General features: G+C 48.2%; 1 protein-coding gene across 5 annotated transcripts in view; it reads right to left on the bottom strand.

Moving 5' to 3' along the window:
- The window catches only part of myt1 (myelin transcription factor 1), a 39,246-nt gene that overhangs the window by 8,095 nt on the left and 18,246 nt on the right, over nt 1-12,905 (bottom strand). For 3 of the 5 annotated variants that reach the window (XM_031894308.1, XM_031894310.1, XM_031894312.1), the window contains exons 2-14: nt 11,821-11,918; nt 9,547-9,601; nt 7,663-7,696; nt 6,608-6,864; nt 5,676-6,512; nt 4,644-4,778; nt 4,229-4,319; nt 3,988-4,098; nt 3,606-3,820; nt 2,257-2,465; nt 1,291-1,560; nt 620-774; nt 334-396 (exon numbers count right to left, since the gene is read on the bottom strand). In XM_031894308.1, the coding sequence (XP_031750168.1) occupies nt 334-396; nt 620-774; nt 1,291-1,560; nt 2,257-2,465; nt 3,606-3,820; nt 3,988-4,098; nt 4,229-4,319; nt 4,644-4,778; nt 5,676-6,512; nt 6,608-6,864; nt 7,663-7,696; nt 9,547-9,601; nt 11,821-11,918 (2,530 nt within the window). The remainder of the gene's footprint in view (nt 1-333; nt 397-619; nt 775-1,290; nt 1,561-2,256; nt 2,466-3,605; nt 3,821-3,987; nt 4,099-4,228; nt 4,320-4,643; nt 4,779-5,675; nt 6,513-6,607; nt 6,865-7,662; nt 7,697-9,546; nt 9,602-11,820; nt 11,919-12,905) is intronic. The other 2 variants (XM_031894309.1, XM_031894313.1) reach the window with 1 other exon arrangement.

Here is a 12,905-nt window from a genome sequence, read left to right as displayed (position 1 = left end):
CTGTACTGTATGCACAAACCCGTTCCCTTGCGCCCATTTACATTTATGCAAGACTGGGAGCTGCCGTGTTGCTTGCCTTGGCAGAGTTCGTAGAGTAACTGACCTGCCCATTGTGTTTCTATGGTGTTACAGGACACACTGATTATTTGTATAAGTGTAAATATGCAGAGAAGGGGCAGTTATGTGCACACAATAGACATGGGGTCCTCGTGCTTTGTGGGTTTAAAGGGGAACTCCACCCAAAAATCTACATGCATAATGAAAGAAAGTGTCATTCCGTTCTCTGGGTCTGTCTCTTGAAACAGTGTTGCAGAAGCCAGCTGATCAACATACCTGTAAGTAGTCAGCAAGGAATTGTGGGAACTGTAGTCCTGGCTGGAGGAGAGCTGGCTTCTGCTGCATAGTATCAAGAGTCAGAAAAAAAGTGCTTTTAATGAATATACAAGAGGAAAGTTGCATTCTCTTTCATTGCGCCAAATGCATTCATGGGGGGGCGGTTCCTCGTTACAGACTCATTCATACTCATAATTAGTTTCAAGCAGTTAAATAAGATCTTTGCCAAAGCTCCGACCCTCCATTTCCCTCCCCATTACCCACGAGCCTTGGGGCGGTTACTTACGTCAGAAGTTCCTTCTTGCTGTCCTTGGAGAGGAATTTCAATTTGAAATTTGTTAACGTCACATCTCCGGGGTATTTGCGCTCTTCGTAGCTCTCCTCCTGCATCTCCTGATCATCGGCTTCCGAGGAGGCAAAAGAGGCAGCCGCCGGCTCCATCTGCAATGGGAAATGGGGGGAATTGGGTCATTTCCTGGTATAAATATGATCTCCTGATCTACACTGGTTGTAGGGTATGATACCCTACGAAACACATTGCCAGGAGCTTCTTTCAGCCCTATGAGTGGAACATTGTTGCCCGGAGATCACAACAAGCTGCACGTATGTAGAAACCACATATGTTCCACTAGGGATTGAAAATGAACTGCTATTATATGTACAACTACAGTTGGGATGAAAAAGATCCCCAACGAGCGGCTCAGGGTCCAACCCCTTGGCTGATGCTCCTAGTAGCCCCAAAAAGGGTCAATTTCTGGCTTGGAGGCAAGTTTTGGTTGCATTAAAACCTGGTGGACTTCCAAACATCTCCTGTAGGCTTCCAGTCCACCTTCTGCCTACCAAATATCCAATCATAGCCCGTATCTGGCACCCAGAGGAACTTTTTTCATTCTTGTGTTGCCCCCTGAGTCTTTTTACAATTGAACGTGGGTAAAAAAGTTTAACCCAACCACCTACCTCTTCTGGCTCCTCTTCCCGTTGCCGATTTGGCTTTGTGTAGTCTATGGGACCGTCCCAATCGTCTTGCCGAGAGGTCTGACTAGACTGGGGAGAGGTCATGTTGCTGCTGGTAGCACTGGTACAGTTCTGCCCTCGTGATTGGTCGGGGGATTTCATGCTGGGGCTACTGCTGCAACTGCTGCTGCTGGGGAAGGTGCTCTCCCGTTTCCGATGCTTGTTCATGCTCAGGTCCAAAGTGCCATTTTCATCCACTTTCATTTCACTGGACTGCGGCCAAAAACACAGATGTTTAGGACATTGCATAGGAAATACCGATATATTGTTGCTACGGAACCACAGGTTCTCATACAGGCAGAATGGCTTCCTAGATGGGGGAAAGGGGTGCAGGGCTAATAGGTAGTGATGAGCGAATCTGTCCCGTTTCACTTTGCCGAAAAATTTGCAAATCTTTCAAAAGATTAGCGAAACTGTAAAAATGTTGCGCGGAAAAAGAATTGAGACCTGCGACTATTCTTGCGACAATTTTGGACGCGCGACTATTCTTTTGACAACCAAGACTATTCTTGCAACAATTTTTAATGCACAACTATTCTTTTGACGCTCGCGACTATTCTTGCAACAATTTTTGGATGCGCAACTATTCTTTTGACGCCTACGACTATTCTTGCAACAATTCTTGGATGCGCGACTATTCTTTTGACGCCTGCAACTATTCTTGCAACAATTCTTGGATGCGTTACTATTCTTTTGTCGCCTGCGACTATACTTGCGAGTTGCGACAATTTTAGACGCGCAACTAATCTTTTGTCGCCCATCACTACTAATAGGATAGTGGTACATGAGGCAAGGATCCCACACAAAAAGTGATCAACAAAAGCGTTTTGTTGGGTCCCTACCAAATGGGTTTATCTGAATTCATATTAACAACCAATTATTTTTGACGTTGATGTTTTTGGAACTCACTTTGCCGGGAGTATCCTGCTGCTTGGTACTGAGATTCTCTGGCATCTCCCAGCACCGAGTTGACAGATTCAAGATGGCGGTGGCAGCCATGTGTGCCGCCTCAGCATCGTGGGTATAGTCGAAGCCAGAGGAGGAGGAAGAGGAAGTGCTTTTAATGTAACTGCTGGACGGGCTGTGACTGGGGGAAGAGGCCTTTGGAAAAGGTTTGGCTGCAGATACAGAGACAAAGAGAAAATCACTACACAGGCAGAATATTCCATACAAGTGGAAATTAGAAGGATAAAAGCTTCCAAACGACTCGATATCCGCCCTGGCAACTCCAGCAGCTCTTAATGAATTGCAGCGCAAGCTCCTTCATCAGCAAATTGTTTAGAGGCCTGAACCGTGCCAAGCATCTCCTTCAATTTGTCACCTTCTTGCCAAAGTTGTGCATCTAATAACCCTATCCCCGCTCAGATGAGTTTCTAATCAGTGAATTAGACGAGAGGCCCGAGTGTTGGGAAGTGGTTTATGAGCAATGCTTTGTGTCAGAACAATCGTGTGGGGAAATTCTAATGGCCAATGAGTCCATTCAGCCTTCCTCTCTTGGCCATGAAACACCATTTTTGCATCATCTCTTGCCCTGTCTGCTCAATCGGAATGGCTTACGGCTCACTGTTTGGGCACAGGATTCATTGGCTAACAATTGCTCTTTGTTCTATATATAGCAGGAGTGCTATTCAGAAAGAACTGGGTCAGGATCTGAAGGAGCTTGAAGCTAACCAACCCCTGGTCATTCTCCACATTGGCTTCTACATTTCTCTAGAAGAACATAGGAAACTTGGAAAGGGCAAGGAACATATTTTGGTATAATATAAACTCAAATCACTACAACTGACCACTCGTTATCATTGTGTCCATCGAAAGGCACATCAAGTCTATTACTACAAGGATCTGATTGACTATTATCCTCTCTATATCCTCATATCTACAGGTAGCACTTGCTGTCTCAGAAGACTTTCTGCCCTTTGGTTCCGTGTAACTCGCCCCGATGTATTAATAGAAGAGAATAATAATTCTGTGCAGCGTTGGCTGCTTCTCTTCTATGTATTATTTTCTTCAAATCATGGGCTGAAATCTCTCGATGGAGAATGGTTTGTGAGCCCTTGGGGAATGCTTATCGCAATATGAAGAGATGGAGAATGCGTCACACACTGCTGACAAGTCAGCGCTTTTCTAGTAATTACCCATCTGTCTGAGTTACCATCTTGCTCATATCTACACCGCTGAATTACATTCATGAAGCAAGGTCCTGCACGTTATTCTATATCTACATTATCTTCTGAGAATGAGGGAAGCTGCCTACTTACATTTAAAGGCTTTGGGTGAGGTTTCGCTTGACGGAATCTTTGGGGCAATCAAACGTTTGCCGAAAACCTGAGCATCGAAACTTGCATAATCGAAGGTGACCTTGGAGTACTTCTCCAGTTCCTTGGCCAGATTGGCCCTGGGGGTTGCAGGAGCCATGTTGGGTCTATAGCTGCCATATTGGGGGATTTCCAGTTGCTTCACAAAGCACATGGGCCTGCAAAGACACAAGAAGCAACCAAAGCTGAAGATGACCCTTGGACAAGATGTTATATTCCCATATTGGTCATCGGTCATAGCCCAGCATGGACTTACGGGCAATGCATCAACTTCTCCCAACGAATATGGAATGGAATGGGCCAACCTGTAGTATCTTACACTTACCTGAGTATTCTGTCTGAATTTGAGCTGCCTTTGGAGAGGTCTCCAGGCTGTTGCTGTTTCTCGTGTGATCTGGCCAACTTTTCTGCTGCCGCAATGGGGCACCCGGATAAACTGCAGAATACCGAAACAATTACATATTAACCAAACTGATTGTGGGAAGTTCTTGAATTATCAAATCAACTGTTCGACAATATGCATTCAATTGCACCCCCTCCTGTATATATTCAGGTATTGCGTGTACCTCCTATGTGTGTTCCGGTTGCTGTTCACATGGCCTTGCCCTGTACACCCAGGGGTTGGACACTTCAGCACATTCTCGTGCATGGCCAAGACTTTGGGAAGGAGCAAAAGAGAGAGAATAATTATTAGAACGTCAAGTTAATGACTTTCTTCCAAATTTCCATTCATCTTGGAAGACTATACGTCCTTACCACCCTAGTGCAAAGATACAGAAGACCTAGACCCTCAATATTTTGTTTCTAAGTCATCTTATAATGATCATATTCCAAGTAGAACTCTTGCCACCCCCTTGTCTCAAGAAGAATTTTCAAAACTAGCTTGACAACAAGATTGGTCTTGACTACTACAGTATTGGTGGAAGCTCTTTCTCGGTGAGCTTAAGAGCAGCTTCTTCTTGGCAAACCCAAAGCACTTACTCTCTGGGGGAATCCTGTCCTTGTGGGGGCATCCGGAAAGACTCCTGTGATGTGGGTATAATCCTGTGACGTGTCCTGTTCCATCACAACCAGGCGTGGGGCATTTTATCTCTCTCTTCTCTGGCCTTGCTGCATCTGAGAGAGGCAAATGATGAACCAAATGATACTTGTTGTGAGCCTCATAATCAATGCAAGCTTGGGGGGGTCTTCTATTTTTTCCACTATCTAAGGCAGTGATCCCCAACCAGAGGTTCATGAGCATCATGTTGCTCCCCAACCCCTTGGATGTGGCTCCCAGTGGCCTAAAAGCTGGTGCTCATTTTTGAATTTCTGGCTTGGAGGCAACTTTTGGTTGCATAAAACCAAGTTTAATTGCCAAACAAAGCCTTCTATAGGCTGCCAGTCCACATAGGGGCTACCAAATAACCAATTAAAGCTCTTATTGGCACCCCCAGGAACCAATAAGCTCACAAGTATAAAAGGTTGGTGATCCCTGAGCTAAGGCATTCAAGCCTTCAACCTGTCTAATGTATCTTACCAGCACAACTACTTCTGGAACAAAATCCATCATATAAGAAACCTTCATTTTGCAGAAGGCTTCACTCATTCTACCCATTATCTTCACTGGAACTAATACCTTATTCTGATTGAATGCAGATGCCTGTTTTGCTAACGAGCTCTAAACTATAGAACTTCTGATGTCAGATTCTAAAAGAAAATGTCTCATTTGTGGAAAGATTAACAAGTGCCAGGGATTTAAATGCCAAAGGTTGGCCACTCCCTACCGACACGGAGCCAGATTGATGTAGAATTTCATATCTAAGCTAAAAATGACACCATCAGTCAATGAGAATTAAGGTTTCCAGTTTCACGGGAGATAATCTGTTTCCTGCCAGCGAGCCAACGAGCTGAGATTATATTACGCGCCGCAATGAAATGCTGCTGAGAAAGGGATACTATGGTCGTGTAAAATGGGGGTCAGAGAGAGAGAAGGAGACCTTATAACTATGGAAGACATTCAAAATCATTTACCATAAAAGTTTTTCCTCATGGTGTCTATTGGTCTGTTCTGTTTTTCGTCAGCGGAAAAGTTCTTCATGTTGTCCAAGGAGGACCTGCTGGGCTCACGGATGACTTTGACTTGTTCGGCTTTCAGGGCAATGGCTTGCTCTAACAGTCCCAAGTTGCCTCGAGTCATCATGTCGTACATCTCAGACTCGTCTGTTACAGCGGATTTCTGTGAATGACTGTCGTCGTCTTTGTCGTCGTCTGACCTGACCTCCACAATCACGGAATATTCAGGCTTAGGACTGAACTGTCCTTCACAGTGAAGTTTAGGGGAATCCTGAGAAGCATGGGGTAGATCCTGGTTGGCCATCTCTATAGAGTGTTCCTCTTCTTCTTCATCGTCTTCATCCAAGTCATCGTCATCTATTTCATCAACATCATCATCGTCGTCTTCTTCTTCTTCTTCCTCTTCATCCTCCATATCCTTTTGCAGTTTTCCCGTGTCCTCGCAGTTGACTTCATCCCTGGGTTCAGTGCCAGATTCACTGCTTGGTTCACTGGTGACTTCAATAACTTCTTCTGCATCCTCAGTCTGGATGATGATCTCTTTCTCACATGCCTCTTCCACCATAAGTTGCTCGACCTCCTCTTCATTTGATTTTACTGAACTTGGCTTCTCCTCATTCAGCTCGCTTTCTTGTAGGTGTCCTTCTGACACCAGGGCTTCCTTGGCCACCTGGCCCAGGTTTAGAAGGGAATTGGCTATGATTTCTTGATAACTGCTGTAATTGACTTTAGCTGGAGGGCTGCTTTCAGTTTTAGTCTCTGTCTCCTCAGTATCTACTTTGGCTGTGCTTTCAGCTGCAACACAAAAAGGGGACAACGAAAAGAACAAGTTTTACCCCAGGCACCACAGTAAGGGCAGGATAAGCAGATAATAACACTGAGACAATCACCTTCCACAGTCGGGGAGCTGGGTTCTTCCTTGGGTTCTGTGGGTTCAGTATCTTCTTCAATATCTTCTATTATTGCCTCTGATTCCTCTGTCCCAGAATCCTCCTCTTTCACTTCTGCCTCCTCGCTGCCGTCGCTGTCCACGTTGAATCCTTCGTCCAGCGCCAGTTTCAGGGGGTGGGATTTCCTTTTGGAGGGGGGATGTTCCTGCTCGGATTCTTGCAGTTTGCGCTTCCGTGACAAGGGGCAACTTTGTAAACTGTAAGAGAGCAAGTTTAGGGTTTTACTTGTTGTGTAAAGTTCCTACTCTTGGTCAAATCAGTCACACTGACACCCGAGTACCATGGAATACTCATACTCATACTCATACTCAACCCAGCAAGCATAAAAATAAACTAGAACCCCCCCAGAAGCTGCAAGGTCCTTTTAAATGGATTATTCTAGGGATACACAGAATCTTGGCCTTGGATCTTGGATTCCAAACCAAATCCTCAATCCTGGGGCTTCAACTCCCAGCATCCCTGGTAGAGCACGGCATGCTGGGTGTTAGAGCAGAGCCACAGGCTGGAAATCCCTGCAATAAGGAACGGAAAAGCTCTTCTGTGTTCCAGAGAATAAAGCCAAGTGAATCCGTATAGAGAATAAGCACAATGGGCCGAGCGCATCCGAGGACAAGGATAAACCTCCAACTGCCGACTCACCGCTCCCCTAGCGCCCAGCCGGCACCCACATAAACACACACAGCGATTAAGGTGACGGCGCCCCCCCTGACTCATTTCTATTTACGGCTCCGCACTGGGAAGCTGCGCCGATCAAGGTTGAGTTGTAAAGTGGGTTTGAAAAGGATAAATGATTCGGTTATTTCTGTTTCGGTGCTGAGCTTCATAAACCGGCAGTCGGCCTTCTCCCTGGTTGCTAGGGTTTTTCACCATGGAACTGACGTTGAATATTTGGAAATACTGACCTATCACTAGGTAGTTATTAAAATGGGCGGAGTAATTGCAAATATATCAAACAAGAGATGGGACACTGCAACAGAGAGAGATTTCCATCTTACCTCACTTCCTGCTCGATCAGGTCTAATGGGATAACTGCGGAGAGAATGGAAAAGAACCCGGATCAGAACAATGAATGAAGGACAAGCAGTAATAGAACAACCTCCCTGTATGTACGTGAGTGGCCGAAGGCTATGGGAAAACATGTTTCTGGGTGGCTCTGGGGAGTGGACACCAGTTGGACAGTTCATCCCAGAACTTGGCACCATTGGACTTGGCGCCTTTGGACTTGGCACCGTTGGACTTGGCGCCTTTGGACATGGCACCGTTGGATATGGCACCATGGACTTGGCGCCTTTGGACTTGGCACCCTTGGACATGGCACTGTTGGCCTTGGTACCGTTGGACTTGGTGCCTTTGGACTTGGCACCATTGGACATGGCACTGTTGGACATGGCACCGTTGGACATGGCACCATTGGACGCTGGACTTGGCACTGACATGTCTATTATAATAGAACCTTGTTTGGGATTGAGGGGCACCAAACCAAGCTGTCCAGCAGCAGGGACAGCACAGAGTTATACAGAGAGACAGCCATGGGTGGGCACTGCCCAATCAGCACCAGGGACAGCACAGAGTTATACAGAGAGACAGCCATGGGTGGGCACTGCCCAATCAGCACCAGGGGTAGCACAGAGTTATACAGAGAGACAGCCTATGGTGGGCACTGCCCATACAGCACCAGGGTACAGCACATGAGTATACAGAGAGACAGCCATGGTGGCGTTCAACTGCCCATCAGTCACCGAGGGGTAGCACAGAGTTATACAGAGAGACAGCCATGGGTGGGCACTGCCCAATCAGCACCAGGGGTTAAGCCACAGAGTTATACAGAGAGACAGCCATGGGTGGGCACTGCCCAATCAGCACCAGGGGTAGCACAGAGTTATACAGAGAGACAGCCATGGGTGGGCACTGCCCAATCAGCACCAGGGGTAGCACAGAGTTATACAGAGAGACAGCCATGGGTGGGCACTGCCCAATCAGCACCAGGGACAGCACAGAGTTATACAGAGAGACAGCCATGGGTGGGCACTGCCCAATCAGCACCAGGGGTAGCACAGAGTTATACAGAGAGACAGCCATGGGTGGGCACTGCCCAATCAGCACCAGGGGTAGCACAGAGTTATACAGAGAGACAGCCATGGGTGGGCACTGCCCAATCAGCACCAGGGGTAGCACAGAGTTATACAGAGAGACAGCCATGGGTGGGCACTGCCCAATCAGCACCAGAGACAGCACAGAGTTATACAGAGAGACAGCCATGGGTGGGCACTGCCCAATCAGCACCAGGACAGCACAGAGTTATACAGAGAGACAGCCATGGGTGGGCACTGCCCAATCAGCACCAGGGGTAGCACAGAGTTATACAGAGAGACAGCCATGGGTGGGCACTGCCCAATCAGCACCAGAGACAGCACAGAGTTATACAGAGAGACAGCCATGGGTGGGCACTGCCCAATCAGCACCAGGGGTAGCACAGAGTTATACAGAGAGACAGCCATGGGTGGGCACTGCCCAATCAGCACCAGGGGTAGCACAGAGTTATACAGAGAGACAGCCATGGGTGGGCACTGCCCAATCAGCACCAGGGGTAGCACAGAGTTATACAGAGAGACAGCCATGGGTGGGCACTGCCCAATCAGAGACAGCTGCGTATGAGCCTCCCAACCGGCGCTGTTCTGGCCCAGATCCCCAGAGAGCCGATTGCCATTTGCTCTGCCGTTAGAGCTTGTAAGTAATTAAGCGCTTCCCAAAGTTCATAATTAATTAATCATTCATCTCCGCTCTCTATTACAACATATGTTTTTGTGAATGGAGCCAATCACACGCGGCGACACCAGATCGGGGCGAGAGCGCCAGGGTGACGTCCTTACGAGACTTACCTCGAATTGCTTTGGATCTGGTGCGAGTTCCTTTGTTAACATTGTCTACATTCATCTGGGAAAGCAGAGATTCAGGGAGAGATCATTAGGGAACTGCTCGTATTAATTACACATCTCGTTAATGTACTAATCTGTGTGCAAAGTGCGTGATCCCTATAGCGAATATTCCTCCACTCATGTTTAGTGATAAAGGGGAGCCTCAAATGAGCACATCAGAGGTTAATGGGTGCACCAGTAGGGAGGCAGTAGGGCAAAATGGAGACAGTAGGGCAAGATGGAGACAGTAGGGCAAGATGGGGACAGTAGGGCAAGATGGGGACAGTAGGGCAAGATGGAGACAGTGGGGCAAGATGGAGACAGTGGGGCAAGATGGAGACAGTGGGGCAAGATGGGGACAGTAGGGCAAGATGGAGACAGTAGGGCAAGATGGGGACAGTAGGGCAAGATGGAGACAGTAGGGCAAGATGGGGACAGTAGGGCAAGATGGAGACAGTAGGGCAAGATGGAGACAGTAGGGCAAGATGGAGACAGTAGGGCAAGATGGGGACAGTAGGGCAAGATGGAGACAGTAGGGCAAGATGGGGACAGTAGGGCAAGATGGAGACAGTAGGGCAAGATGGGGACAGTAGGGCAAGATGGAGACAGTAGGGCAAGATGGGGAATGGTAGGGCAAGATGGAGACGGTAGGGCAAGATGGAGACAGTAGGGCAAGATGGAGACAGTAGGGCAAGATGGGGACAGTAGGGCAAGATGGAGACAGTAGGGCAAGATGGGGACAGTAGGGCAAGATGGAGACAGTAGGGCAAGATGGAGACAGTAGGGCAAGATGGAGACAGTAGGGCAAGATGGAGACAGTAGGGCAAGATGGAGACAGTAGGGCAAGATGGAGACAGTAGGGCAAGATGGAGACAGTAGGGCAAGATGGGACAGTAGGGCAAGATGGGGACAGTAGGGCAAGATGGGGACAGTAGGGCAAGGTGGGGACAGTAGGGCAAGATGGAGACAGTAGGGCAAGATGGAGACAGTAGGGCAAGATGGGGACAGTAGGGCAAGATGGAGACAGTAGGGCAAGATGGGGACAGTAGGGCAAGATGGAGACAGTAGGGCAAGATGGGGACAGTAGGGCAAGATGGGGACAGTAGGGCAAGATGGAGACAGTAGGGCAAGATGGAGACAGTAGGGCAAGATGGAGACAGTAGGGCAAGATGGGGACAGTAGGGCAAGATGGGGACAGTAGGGCAAGATGGAGACAGTAGGGCAAGATGGAGACAGTAGGGCAAGATGGGGACAGTAGGGCAAGATGGAGACAGTAGGGCAAGATGGAGACAGTAGGGCAAGATGGAGACAGTAGGGCAAGATGGAGACAGTAAGGCAAGATGGGGACAGTAGGGCAAGATGGAGACAGTAGGACAAGATGGAGACAGTAGGGCAAGATGGAGACAGTAGGGCAAGATGGAGACAGTAGGGCAAGATGGGGACAGTAGGGCAAGATGGAGACAGTAGGGCAAGATGGAGACAGTAGGACAAGATGGAGACAGTAGGGCAAGATGGGGACAGTAGGGCAAGATGGAGACAGTAGGGCAAGATGGAGACAGTAGGGCAAGATGGAGACAGTAAGGCAAGATGGAGACAGTAAGGCAAGATGGGGACAGTAGGGCAAGATGGAGACAGTAGGACAAGATGGAGACAGTAGGGCAAGATGGAGACAGTAGGACAAGATGGAGACAGTAGGACAAGATGGGGACAGTAGGGCAAGATGGAGACAGTAGGACAAGATGGAGACAGTAGGGCAAGATGGAGACAGTAGGGCAAGATGGAGACAGTAAGGCAAGATGGGGACAGTAGGGCAAGATGGAGACAGTAGGACAAGATGGAGACAGTAGGGCAAGATGGAGACAGTAGGACAAGATGGAGACAGTAGGACAAGATGGAGACAGTAGGGCAAGATGGGGACAGTAGGGCAAGATGGGGACAGTAGGGCAAGATGGTGAGCATAGAGTAAAATTTGCATTTGCTGCCAGCGCAGAATTCTGGCAGTTTTATACCCTAATGGCAGCAGTTTGTACATTAGTAACTTGCCCCACCCCCTCGCAGCAGCAAATCCAACAGGAGAAACCTTTAAAGGACAAGTCAACCCCAAAAATAATGGTTTTGCCTAATAAAAGAAAACATAATTCTTTCCAACTTTATTGGGAATAATATTTATATTTACCCAGTTCACTTACATACATTTATCCTACATTTGCCCCAAGGTGAGACCCCCCCAGGACGTACCTTGGACCCCCGGCTGTTTATTCTTTGTGTCTCACAGCTGCTGATCTTCTCCCCGTGAGTCCACCTTTGGCTTAGCAGCTCCCCTCGGAACTCATTTTCTGGGGGCAGAAAGAGACAAATCCAAGAGTGAGATATTGGGGGGAATAAGGGTAGGTAGGGGGTTAGATAAGGGGGGTAGCTGCCCCCTCAGGGGGATATGATGCTCTTTATGGAGAAGCTGGATAAAAAACACATGGGGTAATTCATTTGCCCCAGACTTGCCCCACTTTGTAGTAGCAGTGGGGGTCATTCACTATTAAAGCCACTCCCCCTTCCCAAGCCCTTGTGCTTCTGGGTAAGGAATCCGCTCGCAGCCCAATTACCATTTACCTTTCAGGAGCCCCCCCCCCATGAACCTCCCCCATCTGTTTCCTTGATGGGGAATCACAACAAGTCACTAACCAGATCCACAACATGGGGGTCTTTATAGTACAAAATGGCAGGAAGAGGGGGGGCGCGGCAATGAGATAAGGGGGAACCTTCCTTACAGTTAATTTATTGGGGGGCCTTGGTTTAATTAATAAATCCAGCTCAAGGTTTGGCTTAGGGTCGGCCATGACCATTAGGGGCTCATCCCCACATAAGCCCCCCCAATGCCACAGATGACCCTTGGGCTGAGGGTGGGAAGAGATGAAGCAGCCATATTGTATGTAAATCCTGCCCCGGGGGGGGGGGCTTGGGTTCCATGGGAGCCCCGGGACATCTGTCGCCCCAATTTAACAGGTTGAGGCCTAGAAGCAATGAGGGTCTGCCCGGTATGAATGGAACTTACTGGGCCACATAGAAATATTATTATATTATATTTTAGGACCCCCCCTAAAGGGCAACATCCCCCCAATGTCTGTGCGTCACTCTGTGCGTTATACCGAGCGGAACCTCTAGGGCTGATAATATTAATCATGAGAGCGCAGTAATAGATTCCCCCCCCCCGTATCCCCCCCGTACCCCCCCCCCCCCCATATAATGATCCCATTGGCTGCGACTTCCTGCTCACTCGCTTGTATTATTAGGGGGAAAATCATCCTGGAAGGCGTAAAAAAGCCAAA

Source organism: Xenopus tropicalis, chromosome 10 (assembly GCF_000004195.4).
Source record: "Xenopus tropicalis strain Nigerian chromosome 10, UCB_Xtro_10.0, whole genome shotgun sequence".
Taxonomy (NCBI): domain Eukaryota; kingdom Metazoa; phylum Chordata; class Amphibia; order Anura; family Pipidae; genus Xenopus; species Xenopus tropicalis.
Note: the sequence above shows the minus strand (reverse complement) of the source record. Positions and strands in the feature narration are given on the sequence as shown.